The 27290-nt window shown below is 43.9% G+C and overlaps 1 protein-coding gene across 2 annotated transcripts; it reads left to right on the forward strand.

The window, feature by feature from the left end:
- Positions 1-1081: 1081 nt before the first annotated feature.
- ZNF622 (zinc finger protein 622) lies at positions 1082-23260 on the forward strand. Of its 2 annotated transcripts, XM_043887502.1 has the most exons (6): positions 1086-1832; positions 2730-2993; positions 3207-3369; positions 13538-13650; positions 21706-21849; positions 23045-23260. In XM_043887502.1, exons 1-6 carry the CDS (start codon positions 1229-1231, stop codon positions 23170-23172), a joined length of 1416 nt encoding a protein of 471 aa, XP_043743437.1. In that variant the 5' UTR covers positions 1086-1228; the 3' UTR covers positions 23173-23260. The 2 variants fall into 2 exon arrangements, with proteins under 2 accessions (XP_043743438.1, XP_043743437.1); XM_043887503.1 differs by lacking the exons at positions 21706-21849; positions 23045-23260 and adding an exon at positions 20869-20903 and having other exon boundaries at positions 1082-1832.
- Positions 23261-27290: the final 4030 nt, after the last annotated feature.

The raw sequence follows: 27290 nt of genomic DNA on the forward strand, positions 1-27290 counted from the left end.
GAACTGGGCTGGGACAAAAGAAAGGACGTAGATAACCGAGCATATGAGATGAAGCGGGTGAATATGAAATGAAGTGAGGTGGGCGTTAATTGTAAATTCACTCTGGAATCCCAAGATTTAGTACCAACAAGCCAAGTAAAATGTCTCATTAAATCCTTTCTCTTGACTACCTGTTGAAATAATGTTCAGGATGTGTGCTGTGCGGGCTAAGCTGCTTCAGTCCTGTCTGGCTCTTTGCGACCCTATGGCTTGTAACCCACCAGGCTCCTCTGTCCATGGCATTCTCCAGTCAAGAATATTGGAGAGGGTTGCCACATCCTTCTCCAGCGGATCTTCCTGACCCAGGGGTCGAACTCACGTCTCCTTCATTGACAGGCGGGTTCTGTACCACTAAGGCCACCTGGGAAGCCCGATATACTGGATTAAAAAAAAAAAAAACTGACCACCTTAAGACTTTCTGCTTTCTTAAAACGTGGCTACTATTAGATTTAAAATGAACTACATGGCCGGTATTCTATTCCTACTGGACAGCGGCTGGACGGGGCTCTGTGCTCCCAGGTGCAAACTTTTGATCCAGGAGTTTCCCCTGCGCCCTTCATTGGAAGGGCCGCCCCAGTAAGGCCGAGGCTCTAGCCTGGACTCTCTAGTTTTCCTGTGAATTCCCTCAGACTCCAACCTGAGTCTCTCAGCCCTCGGGGTGAGGGCTCCGGCGGTCCGACCAACGGTCTAACCAGCAGCCCTGGCTTTCGTGACACCCACTCCCGGGGCTGCAGGGGCACGAACTAAAGAGAGTCCTGGACCGTCGGGAGTTCTCCGGATTCCCCAAGCCCCGTTTCCGCGAGGCGACCCCCCTTCCTGGCCTCAGGTCTCAACGTTCAGAAAAAAAACAAACCCAGACAGTGACTCGGCCGGGGCTAGGCCTGTCAATCAAGAACCAGCTCAGGCCACGCCCACTTCTGTTGACTCAACACCCATCTCAGGTCGACTGGGCAGGGCCGGATCTGTCACTGGCTTCCCCTACGTTCCCGGGACGCTCCGCGGCGGGGGCGTGGCTACAGCCTGAGAGGCGGGACTTCCTGTCCGGCTGGGGATGACACCATTCAGTCCGGAAGTCAACTCTCAGTCCGGATCTTCGTGGGCCTGAAGGTTTGTGGCGTGAGCATTTGGTGGGGTCAGGCCTCTGGTCGCTAGATTTCTGCCTCGGTCGCGCTTTATTTCCCGCCTGGCTATGGCGACCTACACCTGCAACACCTGCCGGGCGGTGTTGGAAGACGCGGAGGCGCAGCGGGCCCACTACAAGACAGACTGGCACCGCTACAATCTGAGGCGCAAAGTAGCCGGCATGGCCCCGGTCAGCGCCGAGGGCTTCCAGGAGCGGGTGCGGGCACAGCGGGCCCTGGCGGAGCCGGAGAGCAAGGGCGCGGCCACCTATTGCACCGTCTGCAGTAAGAAGTTTGCCTCCTTCAAGGCCTACGAAAACCACCTCAGGTCCCGGCGGCACGTGGAGCTCGAGAAGCAGGCGGTGAGTCGGAAAGTGGCGCTCATGAACGAGAAGAACTTGGAGAAAGGGCTGGGCGTGGACAGTGTGGACAAGGATGCGGTGAACGTGGCCATCCAGCAGGTCATCAAGGCTCAGCCGTCCACGTCTCCCAAGAAGGCGGCGCCAGCGCCCGAGGCGGAGCCCGGGTGTCCCGTGGCCGTCGGAGGACGTGGGACTCAGCCGCGAGACCCGGGCGAGAAACCTCCCCGGCTGCAGTGGTTTGAACGGCAGGCGAAGAAGTTGGCGAAACAGCAGGGGGAGGAAGAGAGTGAGGAAGACCTGGATGGGGACGGTAAGGACCGGCCTGGGGGGCGGGTCAAGGGAGGGGTTGGTCCTCCCTCAGGTTTTCAGTTTATCCTTGAGGTTGGAGCGGGGCGGTGTCAGTTTTTAAGTGATGATGATGAGTGAAAGTGGTTTCCATGCTTTCTGAACTGATTGGTGTGGCCAGTATCCTTAGAAGGCATTTTGTCAGTTCAGTCAGTCAGTTGTCAGTTCAGTCGCGCAGTCGTGTCCCTCTCTTTGCGACCCTATGGACTGCAACACGCCAGACCTCCCTGTCCATCACCAACTCCTGGAGTCTACTCAAACTCATGTCCACCGCATCCGTGATGCCATCCAGCCATCTCATCCTCTGTCATCCCCTCACTGTTGTATTAAATAGATTCGGATACTGAAACCTTAAGATGAGCGGAGGGTGAGAATTAGCTTAGTATATATTTGTAGAATGAATAGATCCTTTCTCTGTTTATTGAGTGGGGAGATTTTTAACATATGCAGAGGGGTACACATTACCCCCCACACTTTCTGATGTAGAATGTGTTATTTCTATTGGGTATCTAGTTATGATGGCTTTGCACTTAGCATAGTTTCATAAAACCGTGAACTGAGAGGTTCAGAATCAGCTAGCTAACCTGAAACGTGAGGTTTGAGCCTTCAACCTAGCTTGGTTGAGTTTTTTGTTTTTTTCCTTTCTTCCCCTGTGGCATCTCACATCCCACATCCCACTAACATGGACTGAAAGTGTTCATATATACCTAGGAAAGGAGCCAAAGCCCCCTTCAAGGGGTTTACTGTGCCCTGAACAAGGAAGACTAAGGCTTTCCTTAGCCTTGCAGGCTGGTGAGTGGTAAATGAATAGCTAACACTGACATCTTCAACTAATTTTGTTTTCGAAATCTCTGGCTTGAAGACTGGGAGGATATTGATTCTGATGAGGACTTGGAATGTGAGGATGCTGAAGCCACGGAGGAGGAGGAGGAAGAGCAGGATGCAGAGGAGGAAGAGGCAGGAGGAAGCACCCCCCTTGGTGCCATTCCCATAACGGACTGCTTGTTTTGTCCACATCACTCAAGCTCCCTCACGAAGAATGTGGCTCATATGACCAAAGTCCACAGCTTCTTTATTCCTGATGTAGAATATCTTTCAGATCTTAAGGGACTGATTAAATATTTGGGTGAGTATAATGTTCTTTTTTAATGATGAAACACTGCATTATTGGGGGACATTAACTTTGTGTTTTTCACCAGTCTTGAATTGAATGACCTGCTGATTATGTGAAAATCAAAAACTTGGTGCCTGTTTTTTGGATTGTGATGAGATAGATGATGAGATATAATCTGGCTGCAAAAAGCTGCTTTCATATCTTTTTCTCAACTTATTTTTCCAGGAGAGAAAGTTGGTGTTGGGAAGATTTGCTTGTGGTGCAACGAGAGAGGGAAGTCCTTCTACTCCACAGAGGCGGTACAGGCGCACATGAATGACCGGAGTCACTGTAAGCTCTTCACAGATGGGGACGCTCTTTTGGAATTTGCAGACTTCTATGATTTTAGGTCAGTCTGGTTTGTAACAGGGAGCGAAGCAAACTGATCACATTTGCATTGGATTCACCTGTGCCCCTACCTGTAACTGTGTCTGGCTCTGTCAGATATCCTATTCTTAATACCCTCTTAGAACACTTTTGTAAGAGGTGGTTATTTCCTGTCATTTTGTAAATGAGAAACTGAGTATCACAGAGTTAAACACACATATCTTACAAAGAGACGATCTCAGGCCCAAACTGTAAGTTTGTCTGGTTTGAAAACTGATTTTTGTCTGTTGTGGTGTCAACAGTCCGAAGTTCAGTTTCACCTAAACGGTTGGCTCTTGGTGTCAGAGTGCCTATGACCTAGCACAGGTGTGCTTTGCAAGCAGGTGTGTGTCATGACCCTGCCAGGAGTACAGAGTCCACCTGATACAGGTGTTCGGAAAAGTCCTGGTCTTTTAAGTTGTTCTTTTGCATTTTCCTCCTGATTTCTCATTTCTCACTTGTCCTGACAGATTTTCATTATAGCCACTTTGATGGCTGTGTAGGGGTAAAAGTGGCAGCTCTGTGGGAGTATCCATTGTGGTTTTGATGTGCATTTCCCTGATGAGAACTAATGCAGTTGAGAACCTTTTTAAATGTATGTAAACTGGGTATCTTAACCACTCGGATATCTCTTGTGAAGTGTCCGATCTAGTCTTTTGTCCATTCCTGTCGACTTATCTGCCTTACTGTTAACATTTTAGTGTGAGTTTTCCCAATTATTTTCTGTGTGTATTTGTGAAAGACAGAGATTCTTCTAGAACTACAGTGTCCTAATTTGCTGATTTCTAGATGTACTCATGTCACTCTTTGGCGTAATTAAATTAAAAATTAAAAAATTCATTTCTTCAGTTGCACCACCCACATTTCAAGACCCATGCTTAAAAGCACATGTGCTTTGAAAGTAGCTACCATACTGGACATGCAGACTGAAGATTTGTATCATCACAGAGTTCTCCTGGACTATGCTGTTCTAGAACTTGTTTCTGTAAGGATTTAAATTGAGGAGAGCTGCATCTCCAACTGTACAGTCTCCTCCTCTTCCCCTGTTTGCCAGCCCTCCTTGAGAGAAACAAATAACACAGGTAAAAGAATTGTTATAGGTTATTTGCTCACTGTTTTTAAGAACAGTTTTAGGTTCTCAACAAAACTGGGCAGAAGGTATAGCAGTTTCTTATGTACTCCTTACCCCACAAGTGCATAGCCTCCCTCATTATCAGCATCCCCCAGAGGCACATATGTTGCAGTTGATGAACCAAGTTGACCCGCCAGTTAGCACTGAAAGTCCGTAGTTTAGTGTTCACTCTTGGTGTTGTCTACTCTGTGAGTGTGGACAGATGTACATATAATGACATGTATCCACCATTAGAGTAGTTTTATTGGCTTACAGATCCTCTGTATTCTGCCTGTTCATCATTCTCCTCCACCCGACCCATAGAAAACAGTGATACTTAATGTCTCCTTATTTTTGCCTTTTCCAGAATATTGTATGGTTAGAATCATACAGTATGTAGCCTTTTCAGGTTTCTTTCAGCTGCTTCTTTCACAGTAACATGCTTTTAAGGTTCTTCTGTGTCTTTTCATGGCCGGCTAGCTCATTTTTTTTTTTTTTTTTTGGTGTAATCCAAAACTATTCCCTTGCATGGATGTACCACAGTTTATTTATCTAGTTACCTATTGAAGTCCATGTTGGTTTCTTCCAAGTTTGAGGAGTTTGGATAAATCTGTAATCCATGTGCAGGTTTTTGTATGGACAGAAGTTTTTGTCTCCTTAGGGTAAATCCAAGCAGCAGGCTGGGTCTTATGGTAAGAGTATGTTTGGTTTTGCAAGAAGTGGCCAGCTCTTCCAAGGTGGCTGTGCTCTTCTGAATCCCTGCTGGCAATGAAGGATTCTTGCTGCCCAGACCCTCCCCAGCCTTAGATGTTCCGGGTCTGGGCCATTCTGATAGGTGTGTAGTGGTATCTCTGTGTTTTAATTTGCATTTTTCTGATTACATATACTGTGGGGCATCTTTTTTATATGCTTATTTGCCATATGTTTCTTCTTAGTGAGAAGTCTGTTGAGGTCTTTGGCCCATTTTTGGCCAAATGGGTTAGTTTCTTACTGTTGAGTTTTTTTTGTTTTTTTTTTTTAATTTTTTTATTAGTTGGAGGCTAATTACTTCACAACATTTCAGTGGGTTTTGTCATACATTGATATGAATCAGCCATAGATTTACACTTATTCCCCATCCCGATCCCCCCTCCCACCTCCCTCTCCACCCGATTCCTCTGGGTCTTCCCAGTGTACCAGGCCCGAGCACTTGTCTCATGCATCCCACCTGGGCTGGTGATCTGTTTCACCATAGATAGTATACATGCTGTTCTTTTGAAATATCCCACCCTCACCTTCTCCCACAGAGTTCAAAAGTCTGTTCTGTATTTCTGTGTCTCTTTTTCTGTTTTGCATATAGGGTTATCGTTACCATCTTTCTAAATTCCATATATATGTGTTAGTATGCTGTAATGTTCTTTATCTTTCTGGCTTACTTCACTCTGTATAAGGGGCTCCAGTTTCATCCATCTCATTAGGACTGGTTCAAATGAATTCTTTTTGACGGCTGAGTAATATTCCATGGTGTATATGTACCACAGCTTCCTTATCCATTCATCTGCTGATGGGCATCTAGGTTGCTTCCATGTCCTGGCTATTATAAACAGTGCTGCGATGAACATTGCGGTGCATGTGTCTCTTTCAGATCTGGTTTCCTCAGTGTGTATGCCCAGAAGTGGTATTGCTGGGTCATATGGCAGTTCTATTTCCAGTTTTTTAAGGAATCTCCACACTGTTTTCCATAGTGGCTGTACTAGTTTGCATTCCCACCAACAGTGTAAGAGGGTTCCCTTTTCTCCACACCCTCTCCAGCATTTATTGCTTATAGACTTTTGGATAGCAGCCATCCTGACTGGTGTGTAATGGTACCTCATTGTGGTTTTGATTTGCATTTCTCTAATAATGAGTGATGTTGAGCACCTTTTCATGTGTTTGTTAGCCATCTGTATGTCTTCTTTGGAGAAATGTCTGTTTAGTTCTCTGGCCCATTTTTTGATTGGGTCATTTATTTTTCTGGAATTGAGCTGCAGGAGTTGCTTGTATATTTTTGAGATTAATCCTTTGTCTGTTTCTTCATTTGCTATTATTTTCTCCCAATCTGACGGCTGTCTTTTCACCTTACTTATAGTTTCCTTTGTAGTGCAAAAGCTTTTAAGTTTCATTAGATCCCATTTGTTTAGTTTTGCTTTTATTTCCAATATTCTGGGAGGTGGGTCATAGAGGATCTTGCTGTGATTTATGTCAGAGAGTGTTTTGCCTATGTTCTCCTCTAGGAGTTTTATAGTTTCTGGTCTTACATTTAGATCTTTAATCCATTTTGAGTTTATTTTTGTGTATGGTGTTAGAAAGTGTTCTAGTTTCATTCTTTTACAAGTGGTTGACCAGTTTTCCCAGCACCACTTGTTAAAGAGGTTGTCTTTTTTCCATTGTATATTCTTGCCTCCTTTGTCAAAGATAAGGTGTCCATAGGTTCGTGGATTTATCTCTGGGCTTTCTATTCTGTTCCATTGGTCTATATTTCTGTCTTTGTGCCAGTACCACACTGTCTTGATGACTGTGGCTTTGTAGTAGAGTCTGAAGTCAGGCAGGTTGATTCCTCCAGTTCCATTCTTCTTTCTCAAGATTACTTTGGCTATTCGAGGTTTTTTGTATTTCCATACAAATTGTGAAATTCTTTGGTCTAGTTCTGTGAAAAATACCGTTGGTAGCTTGATAGGGATTGCATTGAATCTATAGACTGCTTTGGGTAGAATAGCCATTTTGACAATATTGATTCTTCCAATCCATGAACACGGTATGTTTCTCCATCTGTTTGTGTCCTCTTTGATTTCTTTCATCAGTGTTTTATAGTTTTCTATGTATAGGTCTTTTGTTTCTTTAGGTAGATATACTCCTAGGTATTTTATTCTTTTTGTTGCAATGGTGAATGGTATTGTTTCCTTAATTTCTCTTTCTGTTTTTTCATTGTTAGTATATAGGAATGCAAGGGATTTCTGTGTGTTAATTTTATATCCTGCAACTTTACTATATTCATTGATTAGTTCTAGTAATTTTCTGGTAGAGTCTTTAGGGTTTTCTATGTAGAGGATCATGTCATCTGCAAACAGTGAGAGTTTCACTTCTTCTTTTCCTATCTGGATTCCTTTTACTTCTTTTTCTGCTCTGATTGCTGTGGCCAAAACTTCCAACACTATGTTGAACAGTAGTGGTGAGAGTGGGCACCCTTGTCTTGTTCCTGATTTCAGGGGAAATGCTTTCAATTTTTCACCATTGAGGGTGATGCTTGCTGTGGGTTTGTCATATATAGCTTTTATTATGTTGAGGTATGTTCCTTCTATTCCTGCTTTTTGGAGAGTTTTAATCATAAATGAGTGTTGAATTTTGTCAAAGGCTTTCTCTGCATCTATTGAGATAATCATATGGTTTTTATCTTTCAATTTGTTAATGTGGTGTATTACATTGATTGATTTGCGGATATTGAAGAATCCTTGCATTCCTGGGATAAAGCCCACTTGGTCGTGGTGTATGATTTTTTTAATATGTTGTTGGATTCTGTTTGCTAGAATTTTGTTAAGGATTTTTGCATCTATGTTCATCAGTGATATTGGCCTGTAGTTTTCTTTTTTTGTGGCATCTTTGTCAGGTTTTGGAATTAGGGTGATGGTGGCCTCATAGAATGAGTTTGGAAGTTTACCTTCTTCTGCAATTTTCTGGAAGAGTTTGAGTAAGGTAGGTGTTAGCTCTTCTCTAAATTTTTGGTAGAATTCAGCTGTGAAGCCATCTGGTCCTGGGCTTTTGTTTGCTGGAAGATTTTTGATTACAGTTTCGATTTCCTTGCCTGTGATGGGTCTGTTAAGATCTTCTATTTCTTCCTGGTTCAGTTTTGGAAAGTTATACTTTTCTAAGAATTTGTCCATTTCATCCAAGTTGTCCATTTTATTGGCATAGAGCTGCTGGTAGTAGTCTCTTATGATCCTTTGTATTTCAGTGTTGTCTGTTGTGATCTCTCCATTTTCATTTCTAATTTTGTTAATTTGGTTCTTCTCTCTTTGTTTCTTAATGAGTCTTGCTAATGGTTTGTCAATTTTGTTTATTTTTTCAAAAAACCAGCTTTTAGCTTTGTTGATTTTTGCTATGGTCTCTTTAGTTTCTATTGCATTTATTTCTGCCTTAATTTTTAAGATTTCTTTCCTTCTGCTAACCCTGGGGTTCTTCATTTCTTCCTTCTCTAATTGCTTTAGGTGTAGAGTTAGGTTATTTATTTGGCTTTTTTCTTGTTTCTTGATGTAAGCCTGTAATGCTATGAACCTTCCCCTTAGCACTGCTTTTACAGTGTCCCATAGGTTTTGGGTTGTTGTGTTTTCATTTTCATTCATTTCTATACATATTTTGATTTCTTTTTTGATTTCTTCTATGATTTGTTGGTTATTCAGAAGCGTGTTATTTAGCCTCCAGGTGTTTGAATTTTTAACAATTTTTTTCCTGTAATTGAGATCTAATCTTACTGCACTGTCGTCAGAAAAGATGACTGGAATGATTTCAGGTTTTTTGAATTTTCCAAGACCAGATTTATGGCCCAGGATGTGATCTATTCTGGAGAAGGTTCCGTGTGCACTTGAGAAAAAGGTGAAGTTGATTGTTTTGGGGTGAAATGTCCTATAGATATCAATTAGGTCTAGCTGGTCCATTGTGTCATTTAAGGTTTGTGTTTCCTTGTTAATTTTCTGTTTAGTTGATCTATCCATAGTTGTGAGTGGGGTATTAAAGTCTCCCACTATTATTGTGTTACTATTAATTTCCTCTTTCATACTCGTTAGTGTTTGCCGTACATATTGCGGTGCTCCTATGTTGGGTGCATATATATTTATAATTGTTATATCTTCTTCTTGGATTGATCCTTTGATCATTATGTAGTGTCCTTCTTTGTCTCTTTTCACAGCTTTTATTTGAAAGTCTATTTTATCTGATATGAGTATTGCGACTCCTGCTTTCTTTTGGTCTCCATTTGCATGAAATATTTTTTTCCAGCCCTTCACTTTTAGTCTGTATGTGTCTCTTGTTTTGAGGTGGGTCTCTTGTAGACAGCATATATGGGGGTCTTGTTTTTGTATCCATTCAGCCAATCTTTGTCTTTTGGTTGGGGCATTCAACCCATTTACATTTAAGGTAATTACTGATAGGTGTGGTCCCGTTGCCATTTACTTTGTTGTTTTGGGTTCACGTTTATACAACCTTTCTGCATTTCCTGTCTAGAGAAGATCCTTTAGCATTTGTTGAAGAGCTGGTTTGGTGGTGCTGAATTCTCTCAGCTTTTGCTTATCTGTAAAGCTTTTGAGTTCTCCTTCATATCTGAATGAGATCCTTGCTGGATACAGTAATCTAGGTTGTAGGTTATTCTCTTTCATTACTTTCAGGACGTCCTGCCATTCCCTTCTGGCCTGGAGGGTTTCTATTGATAGATCAGCTGTTATCCTTATGGGAATCCCTTTGTGTGTTATTTGTTGGTTTTCACTTGCTGCTTTTAATATTTGTTCTTTGTGTTTGATCTTTGTTAGTTTGATTAATATGTGTCTTGGGGTGTTTCGCCTTGGGTTTATCCTGTTTGGGACTCTCTGGGTTTCTTGGACTTGGGTGGCTATTTCCTTCCCCATTTTAGGGAAGTTTTCAGCTATTATCTCCTCGAGTATTTTCTCATGGCCTTTCTTTTTGTCTTCTTCTTCTGGGACTCCTATGATTCGAATGTTGGGGCGTTTCACATTGTCCCAGAGGTCCCTGAGGTTGTCCTCATTTCTTTTGATCCTTTTTTCTTTTTTCCTCTCTGCTTCATTTATTTCCACCATTTTATCTTCTACCTCACTTATCCTATCTTCTGCCTCCGTTATTCTACTCTTGGTTCCCTCCAAAGTGTTTTTGATCTCATTCATTGCATTGTTCATTTTTAATTGACTCTTTTTTATTTCTTCTAGGTCTTTATTAAACAATTCTTGTATCTTTTCAATCTTTGTCTCCAGGCTATTTATCTGTAACTCCATTTTGTTTTCAAGATTTTGGATCATTTTTATTATCATTATTCTAAATTCTTTTTCAGGTAGATTCCCTATCTCCTCCTCTTTTGTTTGACTTGGTGGGCATTTTTCATGTTCCTTTACCTGTTGGGTATTTCTTTGCCTTTTCATCTTGTTTAGATTGCTGTGTCTGGAGTGGACTTTCTGTATTCTGGAGGTCTGTGGTTCCTTTTTATTGTGGAGGATTTACCCAGTGGGTGGGGTTAGACGATTGGCTTGTCAAGGTTTCCTGGTTAGGGAAGCTTGCGTCAGTGTACTGGTGCGTGGAACTTGATTTCTTCTCTTTGGAGAGCAATGGAGTGCCCAGTAAAGTTTTGTGATGGGTCTATGTGTTAGGTGTGACCTTGGGCAGCCTGTATGTTGACATTCGGGGCTATGTTCCTGTGTTGCTGGAGAATTTGCGTGGTATGTCTTGCTCTAAAACTTATTGGCTCTTGGGTGGTGGTTGGTTTCAGTGTAGGTATGGAGGCTTTTGGACGGTCACTTATTACTTAAAGTTCCATGTAGTCAGGAGTTTTCTGGTGTTCTCAGGTTTGGGGCTTAAGTTTCCTGCCTCTGGATTTCAGTTTTATTCTTCCTGTAGTCTCAAGACTTCTCCAACTATACAGCACTGATAATAAAACTTCTAGGTTAATGGCGAAAAGATTCTCCCCCGTTAGGGACACCCAGAGAGGTTCACAGAGTTACATGAACAGGAGAAAAGGGAGGAGGGAGATAGAGATGAGCAGGAGGAGAAAAAGGGGGACTCAAGAGGAGAGAGACAGATCTACGCAGCTGTCTGTTCCCAGAGTGTTCTCCGTATCTCAGACACCTACACGGATTCACAGAATTGGATTGGGAAGAGAAGGGGAAAGGAGGAAATAGAGGTGTTCTGAGGTAGAAAACAGAGAGTCAAGATTGGGAGAGAATAATCTTCAGTTTAAAGATAGGGCTTCCCTTTTTTTTTTTTTTGTAAGGTTATAGTGTAGTGAAAATGAAAATGAAGAGTAGTAGAGGAGTACTAGAGGACTTTAAAAGAAATAAGAGAAAAAGAAAAATAGAAAATAAAAGAGAAAACGGAAAGAAAAAAAAAGAAGAAAAAAGAAAAAAAAAAGAAAAAAAAAAAAAAAGAAAGAAAAAAAATTTTTTTTTTCCCCTAATTAAAAAAATCGTAAAAATCTATGAAAATGAAAGTTAAGGAGTAATGGGGGAGTAATAGGGAATTTTAAAGGAAAATAAAAGAGAAAAAATAAAAAAGAAAAAATATAAAAAGAAAAAAAATTTTTTTTTTTCCTTACTTAGAAAAAAAAAAAGTAAAAATATATCTAGGAATTTCTCTGGAGCTGTTGCGGTCAGTGTGGGTTCGGCTCAGTTTCAGATAGCTCCTCGTTCCAGCTTACACTTCTCGATATCTATAGGGCCCTTCCGGTGAAGTCGGTGTTTTCTACAGGGATTTTAATCTGTTGCACCAGTCCCTTCTGAAGCGGTTCCCTTTGTTTATTTGGCTTCTGTTTGCCGGTCTCTTCAGAGCCTCATTTCCGCCCTGACACAGGCGGGCGGAGGTGGACTCTTATTCAGGTAGCTAGTTCCGTTGCGCTGCTGGGAGGGGCTGACGCTGCGGGGAGGGGCTGGCGCTGCGGGGCGGGGCTGGCCCTGCGGGGGCGGGCTGGCGCTGCCGGGAGGGGCTGACGCTGCGGGGAGGGGCTGACGCTGCTTTCTTCGTCTGCGCTGCTCAGGCTCCCGGCTGTTCTATATGGAGCGCGCCCCGCGCTGCGCTAGGTTCCAGCCCTCGGGTGTTCCACAAAAGCGCGGAAGGAAAAGCTGCGCCTGCTCTCTGTGCCTTCCCCGTCAGAGCGGTCCAGGCAGCGAGGGGCTTGATGGGCGCGCTATCCCCAGGTGTGGCGCACTCACTCCCTTCCGCGGACCCAGTCTCAGTTTCCGCTGGCGCCAGTCGGGTGCGCGCGCCTTCCGCCCTCTGCGTCCCCAGCCCCAGTCCCCGCCCGCGCCGGTCGGGTGCCTGCGCCCTGTGTCTCACCGCGACCTTCCCCTCCCCCCTGCCTCCTGCCTCCGGCGGGGCTGGGCGGGTCCGCAGCCTGCGACCTCTTCTCGGGACTTTCTCCGTCCCTTTGTTCTGCGAACGGCCGGCAGTGTGTTCGGGCCGGTTAATTTACTCTCTCTCCTTTGGTCTCCCACAGTTCAAGTTGGCACCTCACAGAAGCTCCCTCCGATTGTCCTCAGGGCACTCAGGCCCGGACCCTAGCCCAAGCAAGGCCGCCTAAGGCTCCCTTCCCGGGACGGGTCTCCGTCCTTAGCTCTTTTGTCTCACTTTTTATCTTTTATATTTTGTCCTACCTCCTTTCGAAGACAATGGTCTGCTTTTCTGGGCGCCTTATGACCTCAGCTAGCGATCAGAAGTTGTTTTGTGAGGTTTGCTCTGCATTCAGTTATTCTTTTGATGAATTTGTAGGAGAGAAAGTGGTCTCCCCGTCCTACTCCTCCGCCATCTTGGCTCCTCCTCCCCTTACTGTTGAGTTTTAAGAGTTCTTTTTACATTTGGATAACAGTCCTTAACAGCTGTGTCTTCTGTCAATACTTTCTCCAAGTCTTCATCTTGTATTTTAATTCTCTTGATACCATTTTCACAGAGCAGAAGTTTTTAATTTGAATGAAGTTTAGCTGATCAATTCTTTCTTTCATGAACAGTGCCTTTTGTGTTGTGCCTAAAAAGTCATCACCAAACCCTAAATCATCCAGGTTTTCTCCTATATTGTCTTCCAGGACTTTTTATAGTTTTGTATTTTACCTTTAGATCTGGGATCCAATTTGAACTCATAGACTGTTTGCTTACTTTACTAAAGAGAAAATGCTAGCAAATTGATTTCTCTCCAGAAGCTTTCAGTGTAGTCCCTGCAGATGTTAACCCCCACCCGCCACCCCTTTAGTGATCTAGTAGGTTTGTAGTATTTTAGTGAGATTTGGGGTCTTGGTCTGTGTGCTAATGCATTCCATGGTTCCAGGAGTAGCTACCCAGATCACAAAGAAGGTGAGGAACAGGATGAGACTGAAGAGCTGCCCTCAGAAAAGACCCTGGATTATGACGATGAAACCATGGAGCTGATTCTCCCTTCTGGTAAGTGTGTTTGTCCAGAATATGTAGCTTCGCGCCACTGAGATTATCAGAGAAGTGTGTTCCCATCACTTCCCTTCCATGCTGTGGGGAGAGAGCCTACAACTTCACGTGTTTGTTTATGTTCCCTTGGACAAGGTAAACTCTGAGGGGGGCCCCAAAGCTCTGATTTAGCTGTTTTGTTTAAATTGCATCAGTGTTTTCCTCTGTTGTGATTTCCTCTGTTGTGATCCTTCCTTTGTTGTGATTTATAATGCTTTAATCGGCCATTTCCTTTCTTTTCAATACATAAATGTTTTGTATTCTGTTTATTAACTAGTTTTTTGGCTCCATCTGGATTTTTCTTGTTAAACTTGACTTTGCCCTTATTCCTTGAACTAATTCCTGTTTCCATGGTTGTTCAGACTTGCATGTGTTAGTCTGGCATGGTTGGAAATGATTGACAGCACCTACGCTTCCTGTTCATATTCTGGGTGCAGGGAGAGGCTTGGAGTATTGATTTCTGCCTTCTCCTTTGGGGAACAGGATTCATAATGGTAGAATTTTGTCCCAGATATGAAAAAAAGAAGGAAAACTATGAATATGAGAAGTGTGAAATATTGTTTATAGTGTTATGCTTAGCTGATAGGAATGGGAGCAGCTAGAGAATATACATTTAAAAAGGTCAGGGAATGGAATGCTAAGATAATAAGGTCCTAATAATATATTTACTGGGAGGTTAGCATATTCAGGCAGATATATTATTTTATCTTTAGATCAAGTCTGTGAGTTAGATTCTGTTGTCCTTCTTTGACATATGAGCCACCTGAAGCTTAGAGAGGATAATTTGCCTAAGATCGTGGACCTCATCAGCGAAGAGCTCATTCCACCTTTCCTCCACTGCCTGGGAGATTTGCTGTAACAGTGGGGGCGGGAGCAGCCGTGCTGCCAGTGGATACGTGTCTGCCATGAAGGAGCCACCTTGTGCTCTTTGCTCCCCACATGGAATGTTGCTGTTTAGGTACAGACAGCCCTGCTTAGCCCGGAGTAATTACCTCCTAAGGTGAAGGGCAGCTTTATACAGTGCCAGTTGGAGGAAAGTGCCGGCAGAACCTGTCTTGAGCATATAACTCCTCTACAGTGGTAAGAAAGCTATAATGCAGCAGAATATTGTGGCCCGCACAATACACAGTAGCAAAACAGGCTTAAGTGTATCACAAGGGACCTATTCTCATCTTCCCCTGGTGAAAATACTAATGCAGAACCTCAGAAAAAAGTTTGATAACTTCTTTTTCTAAAACTGTTTGCTTGGGCCCTTATTTTATTAGGCTTCCCTTCCTTGCATGCTAAGTCACTTTGGTCATGTCCGACTCTTTGGGGACCCTATGGAACCCAGCAGGGTTCTTTACCACTAGTTCCACCTGGGAGACTAAGATCACAGTAGACTTTGAGAAAGTGAGTGAGCTGGTCCCTGACAGCAGTGTCTGGCTGTAGCAGGATCACTAGGAATGTGGGCTTCGTTTTGCAGCCACTTTACTTTAGCACTTTTCATCACAAAAGTCTGCTCAACAGTGAGCATATCCTATTTAAGAATATAGCTTATTTTGAGAGAAATTTTCATCTGGACTTAAAATTTCAGAAGCTTCAAGACTCCTTAGCTATCTAGACAACATATTGCCAGGAGTGATCCAGTCTCCTCAGGTTTGCCAAAGCCAAAACTGGGTGTCTTCTCAGGATTCTTTATTCCTCTCCTAAATCCAGATGGTGACTAATTGCAGTTCCTATATGGGTTTTTAATATTTTTTCTTTTTTTAATTCTTATCCATTTGTCTGTGTTACCACGAAAGCTTCCTGTCTGGCCTTCTCCAGTCTGATTTCCACTTGACCACCAGAACATTCCTTCTAAAACAAACACCATTCTGTTATATTTTCTTTTCCCTCTGGAATTCCCAGGGGGAGTCCTGGCCTTCAGGTTCACTTTGTCACCCAGTGTCTTTGGGCACTTTCTTTTCCTGCCCACGTGAAGTTTCCCTCTTTCTGGGCCTTTGCACATGCACTGCCTCTGTCTTCCTCTGAGACTCAAGTTGGGTTCCCTGCTCCAGGAGGCTGAGCTCAGCTCCCGCCCTAGGTGAGGAGAGTCTCCTCTGCTCCTGTGATGCTCGCACGGCCTTTGTGATGGGTCTCTTCTTGATACTTCTTGACTCGCTTGCCTTTTGTTCCTGTTACTGTGAGGACCAAACTGGTTTCTTTCATCTCAGCACAGCGCCTCAGACACACGGGAGCCATGTAAACGTCTGTTGACTGAGTTACTGGAAGGTTGGAGGTGACTTAAAGCAAGGTGACTTCCCTGGGCCTGCCACAGGGCAGGTAAAGAGAGCCGAAGGAGCCATCCTGGGATCCATTGTGGCCTCGGGGACCAAGAATCATATTTGCCTACAGCCCCAGGTGGCAGATTGCTCTGCCTGTTCATCACACAATCAAAGAAGAAAGGGCCATGAGATTAACTTGTAGGTCCAGTTATTTTTAAGATATTTTTTTATGTGGACTTTTTTTTTTTAAAGAAATCTTTATTGAATTTGTTACAACATTGCTTCTGTTTTATATTTTGGATCAGTGGCAAGTGGTATCTTAGCTCCCTAACCAGGGATCGAACCCACACCCTCTGCATTGGAAGGCAAAATCTTAACCACTGGACTTCCAGGGGAGTCCTACTCTTGGCGTTTTTAAAACATGAACTTCCTAACTGACAGCCGCAGGTCCACATACCGAGTCATGCTGGTTTAAAGTGTCGGATGGTGACTTCAGGGCAGCTCTTGAGGGAGACTTGGCAGTAGTGAGTGACCCTGGTGGTCCTGGAGTACCAGGCAGTGCTGTACATTATACAGCCTCTGGAGAGACCTCACCGACGGCCAGGTACTGCCCCAACCCGAGGTAACTGTGCTCTGCACGTCTCTTCCTGGGTCATTTTCCTGGGTCATAACGGCATCAAGTAACCTGTGTGGCCACACAGATTTTTTTGACCATGTGGATAAGTGTATTTTTTTTTCCTGGGGAGAGTCTGTATGTAGTATCTAAAAAGCACATGTGACCTGGAGCCAGAAAAGGAACTATCTAAATATACATCATTCATTGCCTTCCTGGGTCTTCTTCACAGATGAGTGACTTCTGAAACCTTATAATAGAATTCATTTAAATAGCAATACTACATGGCTTTCTTAGTGAACCAGAAACTAGCAATATTCTGAAATTTTTTTCAGCTCTACAGGTACATATACTTTTACTGTCTCATTTTAAAAACCAGTCATCCTCTGGTCAGTCTTGGTTGTAATGAGATATGACAGTGTCTCGTCCATTGGTTTTCTCCCTCAATACTGGTTTGGTTTTTTTTAATGAACCAAGGAAATAGGAACTCTCAAATAAACACCATTTAGACATACAGTGGTATTATGGCAGTATATTCAATAACGTGGTTATTTCTTTGAACAAACTCACCATTCAGAAACCTCTGATTATGCTCAGTTACATGACTGGGTCAGTGTGGACGTTAGCATGAAGCTGATTTGAGAAGGATTCTAATGTGGAGAGCATCAGTTCAGTTCAGTCATTCAGTCGTGTCTGACTTTGCGACCTCATGAACTGCAGCACGCCAGGCCTCCCTGTCCATCACCAACTCCCAGAGTTCACCCAAACCCATGTCCATTGAGTCAGTGATTCCATCTAACCATCTCATCCTCTGTTATCCCCTTCTCCTTCCCTCAATCTTTCCCAGCATCAGGGTCTTTCCAAATGAGTTAGCTCTTCACATCAGGTGGCCGAAGTATTGGAATTTCAGCTTCAACATCAGTCCTTCCAGTGAACACCCAGGACTGATTTCCTTTAGGATGGACTGGTTGGATCTCTTGTAGTCCAAGGGATTCTCAAGAGTTTTCTTCAACAGCACAGTTCAAAAGCATCAATTCTTTGGCGCTCAGCTTTCTTTATAGTCCAACTCGCACATCCATACATGACTACTGGAAAAGCCATAGCCTTGACTAGATGGACCTTTGTTGACAAAGTAATGTCTCCGCTTTTCAATATGCTGTCTAGGTTGGTCATAACTTTGCTTCCAAGGAGTAGGCGTCTTTTAATTTCATGACTGCAATCACCATCTGCAGTGATTTTGGAGCCCAGAAAAATAAAGTCAGCCACTGTTTCCCCATCTATTTGCCATGAAGTGATGGGACCGGATGCCATGATCTTAGTTTTCTGAATGTTGAGCGTTAAGCCAACTTTTTCACTCTCCTCTTTCACTTTCATCAAGAGGCTCTTTAGTTCCTCTTCACTTTCTGCCATAAGGGTGGTGTCATCTGCATATCTGAGGTTATTGATATTTCTCCCGACAATCTTATTTCAGCTTGTGCTTCCTCCAGCCCAGCGTTTCTCATGATGTACTCTGCATATAAGTTAAACAAGCAGGGTGACAATATACAGACTTGATGTACTCTGAATCAGTCTGTTGTTCCATGTCCAGTTCTAACTGTTGCTTCCTGACCTGCATACAGGTTTCTCAAGAGGCAGGTCAGGTGGTCAGGTATTCCCATCTCTTTCATAATTTTCCACAGTTTATTGTGATCCACACAGTCAAAGGCTTTGGCTTAGAGAGCATAGTGATATTTAATCAACTACCCTTAGTAGAGTCTACGTAAAACTGGTTTCAAAACCAGCAAGTAGTTGGGATTCCTTGACTGTAGTTGCTTCAGGTCAAGTTCAGTTCAGTCGCTCAGTCATGTCTGACTCTTTGCAATCCCATGGACTGCAGCACACCAGACCTCCCTGTCCATCATCAAATCTTGGAGCTTGCTCAAACTCATGTCCATTGAATTGGTGATGCCATCCATCTCATCCTTTGTCATCCCCTTCTCCTCCTGCCTTCAGTATTTCCCAGCATCAGGGTCTCTTCCAAGGAGTCAGTTCTTTGCATCAGGTGGCCAGAATGTTGGAGTTTCAGCTTCAGCATCAGTCTTTCCAATGAATATTCAGGACTGATCTCCTTTAGGATGGACTGGTTGGATCTCCTTGCAGTCCAAGGGACTCTGAAGAGTCTTTTCCAACACCACAGTTCAAAAGGATCAATTCTTCGGCGCTCAGCTTTCTTTATAGTCCCAACTCTCACATCCCCATACATGACTGCTGGAAAAACCATAATTTTGACTAGACGGACTTTTGTTTGCAAAGTAATATCTCTGCTTTTTAGTATGCTGTCTAGGTTTGTCATAGCTTTTCTTCCAAGGAGCAAGCATCTTTGAATTTCATGGCTGCAATCACCATCTGCAGTGATTTTGGAGCCCGAGAAAATACAAGTCTGTCACTGTTTCCATTGTTTCCACATCTATTTGCCATGAAGTGATGGGACCAGATGCCGTGATCTTGATGATTCCAGAGGCAGTGACATAGAGCATCCAGTAGAGGGCGCCGTGAGCATTCATTTCCAAGACTGGTCGGCTCAGTTCCCCCTTAGCTCTTCCTGCTTCTTAGTGGAGCAGGTTGGTGTGAGGACATCTCCAGTTAGTTGCTGACTAGCCAGAAGAATCTGCCACTGAATCCACAAGAGATACATAATCAATCTTAGGGAAATTACTGTTAGAGATACTTTCTTTTTCACTGTCTAATATCAAATGTTAGGCTATTTGTTAAGTAGGAGTAGATAGTCTTTTTCATTTTAATTGAGGTATAGTTGATTTATGCTGTTGTGTGAGTTTCTGGTGTACAGCAAAATGATTCTACATTTTACATACGTGTATATATATGTGTGTGTGTGCTTGTTAATTTTTTCCATTATAATTTATTACAGGATATTGAATATAGTTCGCTGTGCTGTACAGTAGGACATTGTTGTTTATCTGTTTTACACATAGTAGTTTGTATCTGCTGCTACAGATACAAAGCCCTGATTTCTCCTTCCCTGACCCCCTTTCCTCTTCAGGAACCATTAGCTTGTTTTCTATGTCCCTGAGTCTGCTCTGTTTTATTAAGTTCATTTGTATCGTATTTTAGATGAGGAGTGGACAGTCTTGTAAGCAGTTATTACTGTGGCAGAAGATAGACGGGCAGGTGGGAGCTGCAGCCTGACTCCAATGCGTCCCACCTGCTGTGGACAGGCGCGCTGCGTTCTGTCAGGAGTCCTCGGCGAGGGCCTTCAGGCTGAGCTCTGCTCCCGCTCCTGTCCCTGCCACAGCACGCGAAGCTCTAAACACCGTGTCAGAAACCTTGGCATTGATTCGCGAGACCTCTTCAAGCATGTTTTAAAAGACAGCCTTCAAGAATACGTATTTCTAAATGCTGCTTACGAATGTAAATAAATCCATTTAGTAAGTCCTAATGAGCAGCATTATCATTTAATGATTCTGAGGAAATCATTGTTGCAAACTCAGAGCATCCTGACCTACATTATAAATAGAAAGTCGTCATCAGCACTCTGGGCTTTCCTGCTAGAGCCTCCATGTAAGTGCGCGCCTTCTCCATCCCCGTGTCTCACTTGCTTCTGTTGTTCTGGGAGCTTTGTTAACTCTTCCGCCACTAGAGCAATCGGGTCCAGGGAGACGTCTTTCATCCATGTTAGTATCCAGAGACCACAACATCCTGGAGTTGAAAATTTCCTTTTTTGTCGTCTCCTGAGTCTGGTTTCAGATCAATCACTTGGAAGTAATCACTTATTCATATCTGCGTAGGGAGCAAAATATTGCCCAGGTAGCTTGTCAAGTACCTGGGCTTCACACAAAATAACCTGATAGGGTTTTTCTAGTAGGTTAAAAATCTAGATCCTAAAAGCAAATATAGCCATCTATGATAGTTATAGTATTCCATTCATGGTCTTTCTACTCAAAAAACTTCCAACATTTAGAAAGCAGTAGCTGGGGGTTTCTCCACCTCAGCACTGTGCGCGTTTTGGGCCAGATGATTCTTTGTGGAGGGGCTGTCCTGTGCACTGTAGGGTGTTTGGCCAAATCCGTGGCCTCGACCCGCTGGACGTCGGGAGCTTCCCTCTACCTGTGACAACCAGCAGTGACTCCAGTCATTGCGAGTGTCCTCTGAGGATAAAATCACCCCTGTTTGAGAAGCACCACATTAGAGAATGTTAGCAAAGGAAAAGTGGATTGGCTTCTCTTCTAAACCCGGACTGTGGATTGTAGAACTAAACATCAGGCCATTATTGGTGCTAAGTCTTTTTTCTAGGAAAGAAAGTTAAAATTCCTTGTCTCCTAGGATCCTGTTACCTGTATTAGTAGGGACGGCCATGTGAATTTCTCTGGAGGCGTATTGTAAGTACGGATGCTGCATTTTTCACCTGATAGTGACTTGCCATTATCTCTTGTTTTTTAATGTCTCTGCTGTTTTTTTTTTCCTCCTTTAGCGGTAGACTTAATTGGTTGAATATTTGCAATTATTATTCTATACACATATTTTAATTTCTTACAAAACTCTATATTCCATCTTGCTAGGTCACTTCACTCTCTGTTTTATGCCACATTTCCATCAAGAAGTATTTCCCCAAAGCAGTCTGCCTGGTTGTGAGTTGTTGTTGCTTAGTTGTTAAGTTGTGTGTGACTCTGCAATGCCATGGACTGTTCTGTCCATGAGACTTCCCAGGCAAGAATACTGGAGTGGGTTGCCATTTCCTCCTCCAGGGTCTTTTTTTTTTTTTTTTTTTAATAAATATTTATTTACTCATTGATTTGGCTACACCAGGTCTTAGTTGCAAACTCGGGATCTTTAGTTGTGGCGTGTGAACTCCTGGTTGCAGCATGTGGGATCTAGTTCCCTGCCCAGGGATCAAACCTGGGCCCTCTGCTTTGGGAGCACAGAGTCTTAGCCACTGGACCACAGGGGATGTCCCTCAGTGTCTCTGCTCGGGTTTTCCTTCTTTCCCTCATTGGTTAACATACAGCTTCATCTTCAGCTGGTAGAACAGTGTTTTTTTCCTGGCACATGTGTTTTCCAACTAGATGAAAGAGAAAAGTGATTTGGAAAGCCTTTGCTTTGTAACTCTGCTTTGAAAAATGATCCAGTTCCGTGCTTCAGTACTGTTCTTTTGAAAACCAGGTGCCAGGGTGGGTCATCGCTCCTTGATGAGATACTACAAACAGCGGTTTGGCTTGTCGAGAGCTGTGGTGGTTGCTAAGAATCAGAAGGCTGTGGGCCGGGTCCTGCAGCAGTACAGAGCCCTGGGATGGACTGGCAGCACAGGTACGTCTGTGGGGACCTCCCGGGCCAGCCCAGGAACTTGAGTTACACAAAGGGGCTCGGGTGACGTGGTTCTCTTCACTCTGTCCTTATGGGTCCTCTCTGGGGGAAACTTACCTTCTTGGCCTATGACCACTTGAGATATATATGACAATAAGCCCAAAGCTCCATGACTTAAGAGCTTCATATTCCCCAGCACAGTAGCTTTTTAAAACTGCCTGTAAACCATTAAGTTTTTTTAGGAGGTATAATTACAAAAATAATTGATTAGCAGTCATCAAAGGTTGAAATTCTGGAGGTTATATAGAGGAATTAAATAATGTCCTTGAGGCAATAGTTTGAGCTGTGGAGTCAAACATGACTTATCTGATATAGGTTCTTATATAAAGAGTCTGAGTAATTTAATTAATCGAAGCTTCTGCTTTCTCACTGATAAAATGGAGGAGGTATTAATAATATCTACTTAGAGAGTTGTGCGGGTTGAATGTCATAAAGAATGTATGACATAGTACATGCACATAATAAAGGCCGGCTATCATCCTTCGTTTTGAAACTTTTCCTTAGAAAGCTTAGTAAGTCTCAGAGGGCTAGAGCAAGCTACTGAAATTGTTCAGCTTTGGAACATCGTTTGTATGAAATTATTTAAATCTATTCTGATGTCTGCTGAGTGCAGCTCATTTTGCTTGGATCTTCAAGGAGAATGTCAGTCCCCTGAAAACAGGAGAGAGGGGAGAGGTGCTTTCCAATAGCCTGGAAGGCGCTGGCACTGAAGTCCATTGTCAGTGCCTCTGTGTTTATATATACACGTGGGTTCCCTCACTGGGACTCCCTGGGAGCTGTGAGGCCACTTAAATGTAGTGGACAGACTTCCTTTTAGTCTTGTCAGGAATTCTTGTCTGACTTGGTTTATGGTCTGCCTTTCTTTGTGCCTTTGGTGAGTGGGCTTCACCTTTTGGGCTTCTAGACCTTTCCGAGATGAAAACTGAAGAGGCATGTATATAGAGAGAGCAGTCCTGGTGCACGTGGTGGGTGCACGTCACCCCCCAGGGCTCGTGGGATGGAGACGTCAGATAATAGTTCCTATTTAAATATTAGAGCCCACTTACCCAAAACCAGCTTTGATTCTCTGCCAAGTTGGGTTTTCTCTGGTCACAGCTCACAGCCCTTTGCCTCATTCTCATCCCCTTCCCAAACCCAGGAGCAGCTCTGGTGCGCCAGCGGGACATGCAGTATGTCCAGAAGATGAAGTCAAAGTGGATGCTGAAGATGGGGATGAAGAACAACGCCACCAGGCAGATGCATTTCCGGCCCCAGGTGCTGTTCTGATCGGCCAGGGGCTGGAACCACGGTCCTTCTGCTGCTACTTCCCCTGTACTTCCTCAGTCCTGACCTGATAATAAAAGTCAGGATCACATTGGCTCTCGCGTGTCTTTTTTGGACAGGGTTGAGGGGTCATCTTTTCACCCAGTGAGTACTGTCTCCGCTGGACGCAGGCCCTGCCCTGCTCCTGAGAGGTGCTGTGTAGTCTCGGCGTGGGGCTGGTTTAGGGCTGTCAGAGTAGCATGGGGGACTCAGGAGTGACTTGTCTGCTCTGAGCCTGGCTTAACGTTCAGAGGGACACCTTGCTGTGTCCTGAAGCTGCAACCCGCATTAGGTGCTTTGAAGCTTCTGCGGGAACAGAGTGGAGTGTCCCTCATTGGAACGTACTGTGGCTCCCGAGGTGGGGACGGTCTCTGGGCACTTTCATTAAATCCAAGTGGAGTAAAAAAGCATGTCAGTGGCTGGCTGTAAGAGTCCTTTCTTTTTAATTTGCTTATTGTTTTTGGCTGTGTTGGGTCGTAGTTGCAGCGTGCAGGATCTTCATTGTCATGAGGGGTCTCTTGTTGCCGCGCACGGGCTCTGGAGCTCTGAACTTTAGTAGTTGCGGTGCAGGGGCTTAACTGCCCCACAACATGTGGGGTCTTAGTTCCCCGGGCAGGGATCGAACCCGAGTCCCCACTCTGCAAGGTGGGTCCCCAACCACCGGATCATGAGGGAAGAAGTCCCTCTTTATTTCTAACTGAGCCAGTGCTCCCTGTAGAGTAGGAAGAAAATAAATGTAAAATGTCGAGTTTTCATTTTAGAAACAAAAAGAATCTCAGGGTTCAATCTCTGAAGAGATGCTCAGTAGAGGTGGTTTAGGGGGAAGGCCATGGTCTGTTGGAAATGAAAGTAAACATGAATGAAGTTCAAATCCACTGAGCTCCCTTTCTGACTTTGGAAAGTGACTTGATCTTTAAAATCTGTACAGTGAGGTGTTTATTACCTCCTGGGTGGTTGTGTAATTAATTAATCAGCAGTGGCCCCATCAGTCACTCAGTCCCCGGCACAGACTAAGTGCTTCAAGTTCTGCTGGGTGGAGCAGGGGCCCCACTGAGGAAGAGGGTGTCTGGTCAGCGTGGTGGTCTCTCCCAGGAGTGGGTTCTGAGATGCCCAGAGATCGTACACCTTTACCATACATTCACCAGCCCTTGATTGCTATGGCGACACTTACGTTTCTTTAAATCTTAGATGCAGAATTGAATTGATTTTATTTCATTAGTACAGGGCTCACTATCCAACAGTGGAGGGCTCCCTGGTTTAATTTTATTCCATCCTGTATTCTAACATTTTCGTCACACAACAGTCCTCCACCCTCTTCTGTTTGACTTTTTTTTTTTCATTTATTTTTATTAGTTGGAGGCTAATTACTTTACAGTATTGTAGTGGTTTTTGTCATACATTGACATGAATAAGCCATGGATTTACATGTATTCCCCATCCTGATCCCCCCTCCCACCTCCCTCTCTACCCAGTCCCTCTGGGTCTTCCCAGTGCACCAGGCCCGAGCACTTCTCTCATGCATCCAACCTGGGCTGGTGATCTGTTTCACCCTAGATAATATACATGTTTCGGTGCTGTTCTCTCGAAACATCCCACCCTCGCCTTCTCCCACAGAGTCCAAAAGTCTGTTCTGTACATCTGTGTCTGTTTTTCTGTTTTGCATATAGGGTTATCGTTACCATCTTTCTAAATTCCATATATATGTGTTAGTATGCTGTAATGTTCTTTATCCTTCTGGCTTACTTCACTCTGTATAATGGGCTCCAGTTTCATCCATCTCATTAGAACCGATTCAAATGAATTCTTTTTAACGGCTGAGTAATATTCCATGGTGTATATGTACCACAGCTTCCTTATCCATTCTTCTGCTGATGGGCATCTAGGTTGCTTCCATGTCCTGGCTATTATAAACAGTGTATTGCAAACTGGTACAGCCGCTATGGAGAACAGTGTGGAGATTTCTTAAAAAACTGGAAATAGAACTGCCATATGACCCAGCAATCCCACTTCTGGGCATACACACCGAGGAAACCAGATCTGAAAGAGACACGTGCACCCCAATGTTTAACATTTTTGAATCTATGTCCTGGGAAATTATATACTGCTTGGCGTGGGGTATGTTTTTAGTTTATACTTAATTGAATGTGGTCTTCCCAGGTGGCACAGTGGTAAAGAGTCCACCTTCAATACAGGAGACACAAGAAACACAGGTTTGACTCCTGGGTCCAGAATTTCCCTTGGAGTAGAAAATGGCAACCCACACCAGTATTCTTGCCTAGAGAATCCCATGGACAGGGGAGCCTCTCGGGGCTAAGTCCCTGGGGTTACAGAGAGTCGGTCCATGATATTGTCCTATATATCTCTTGTCAGTTTTGTTTTTCTCTCAGTATTTTTTCATTCAACCCGATAAGCTTAATTCATCATGTAATTGCTGGGAGGCATCCATACTGTGTCCCCACACAGAACTTCCCTTCCCTGGCAGCTGATGCCTCCTTCTGTCTAGCCTCTGGTCCCACAGCAGCCCTGCACTGATGGTGTGCCTCATTTGTATAGGTGCCCTGTTAATTTTGAGCCCTTTTTACCTCTTGAGTGTCGATGAGGACAGTTTGAAATACTCCATTTATTTATTGTTATCTCCTTCCAGGCTTCAAAAGACCGGTTCTGACTTAAGTTTGTGAAGGAATCCACTATACTGCTACCTACATTATTTTAACAACTTTTAAAAATGCAGTTTATGTGCGTTTCTGGAGTAAAATTCTACTTGGGAACAAAGGCAAGGGAAAAAGATTTGAACAACTTCTATAATTAAATAAAACAAGGAACATGAGAAATGAGCTTGTTTGGGACAGGGGACTTTTTTGTGGTTCAGGAAACTGTGGACATGTCTGATAATTAAATTTCCCTATAAATCTCTCCTTTGTCTCTTTCTCTGGGTGCGCTGTGCCCGTCTGCCTTGTGTAGTTGGGCTTCCTGGAGCTTCCTGGCCCATTCCCACACAGCCATTTGCCATCAGGTCTCCCCAGTTCAGTCCTTTCAAAGCCACAGGTTCTTTACCTGGTGTTTTAAGCCGCTCACATTGCAGAAGAGGCAGAACCTGTCAGATTACCAGCTTAGAGTCTAAGGGAAAGCTCCCATCCTTAACCTCACACTCTGTCACTCTGAATTTCACTACTTAAAATGTATTGTTGACATACTGCTTTCCTTTATCCAATTATTTATTCACATTTTAAAAATTAAATATTCAGAGTAACTCCAAAGTAAATTTTTATTAAATCCAAGATTTTTATTTCATTCTCATCAAGACTTCCTAATACCGACTATAAGATAGTTGTCTAAATTGACAGCGGATACCAAAGTAATCTTAGCAGCGGTTCTGCATCAGGACTGAGTGAGCGCTGGCTGCTGCAGCTGACTGACCATGACTTGGGCGGACTCTTTCGTCCTGGGAGTAACCCCAGGATCGGCTGGTCCTTGAAAGTGGGTCTGTCTGTCTTTGGTTGAGATAACAAGACTGGGATCAAAAGTGAGAGAATGGAATCTCATCCCCTCTCCATGCGTTTTACCCACGTCCCTTGCAGCTCTGCTGACTGGTTGCACCATGCGCTCTTTCTGCTTTGTGGACACTGCGTTTCTGTTTTATGGAGTGTAAAATCCTTCACTGTGCCATTTTCTGTTTCTCCACTGTGAGGTGTAGGTAACATTTCTGTTTCACACGTGAGAAAATAGGGGAGTTTAGTAGCTTTGGTAGGGAGACAACAAAAGGAAGCCAGAGATTCCTGGTCCTGTGTTCTCATTTGTGTATTTGTTTGACCGCACCGTTCTTAGTCGTGGCATGTGTGATTTTCGTTGCAGCATGTGGGATCTGGTTACCTATCCTGTGTGCTATGCTTAGCCGCTCAGTCACGTCCAACTCTGTGACCCCAGGGACTGTAGCCCGACAGGCTCCTCTGTTCATGGGATTCTCCAGGCAAGAACACTTGAGTGGGTTGCATGCCCTCCTCCAGGGTATCTTCCCAACCCGGGGATTGAACCCAGGTCTCCCTCATTGCAGGAGAATTACTTTACCATCTGAGCCACCTGGT

This window comes from Cervus elaphus, chromosome 25 (assembly GCF_910594005.1).
Source record: "Cervus elaphus chromosome 25, mCerEla1.1, whole genome shotgun sequence".
Lineage (NCBI taxonomy): Eukaryota > Metazoa > Chordata > Mammalia > Artiodactyla > Cervidae > Cervus > Cervus elaphus.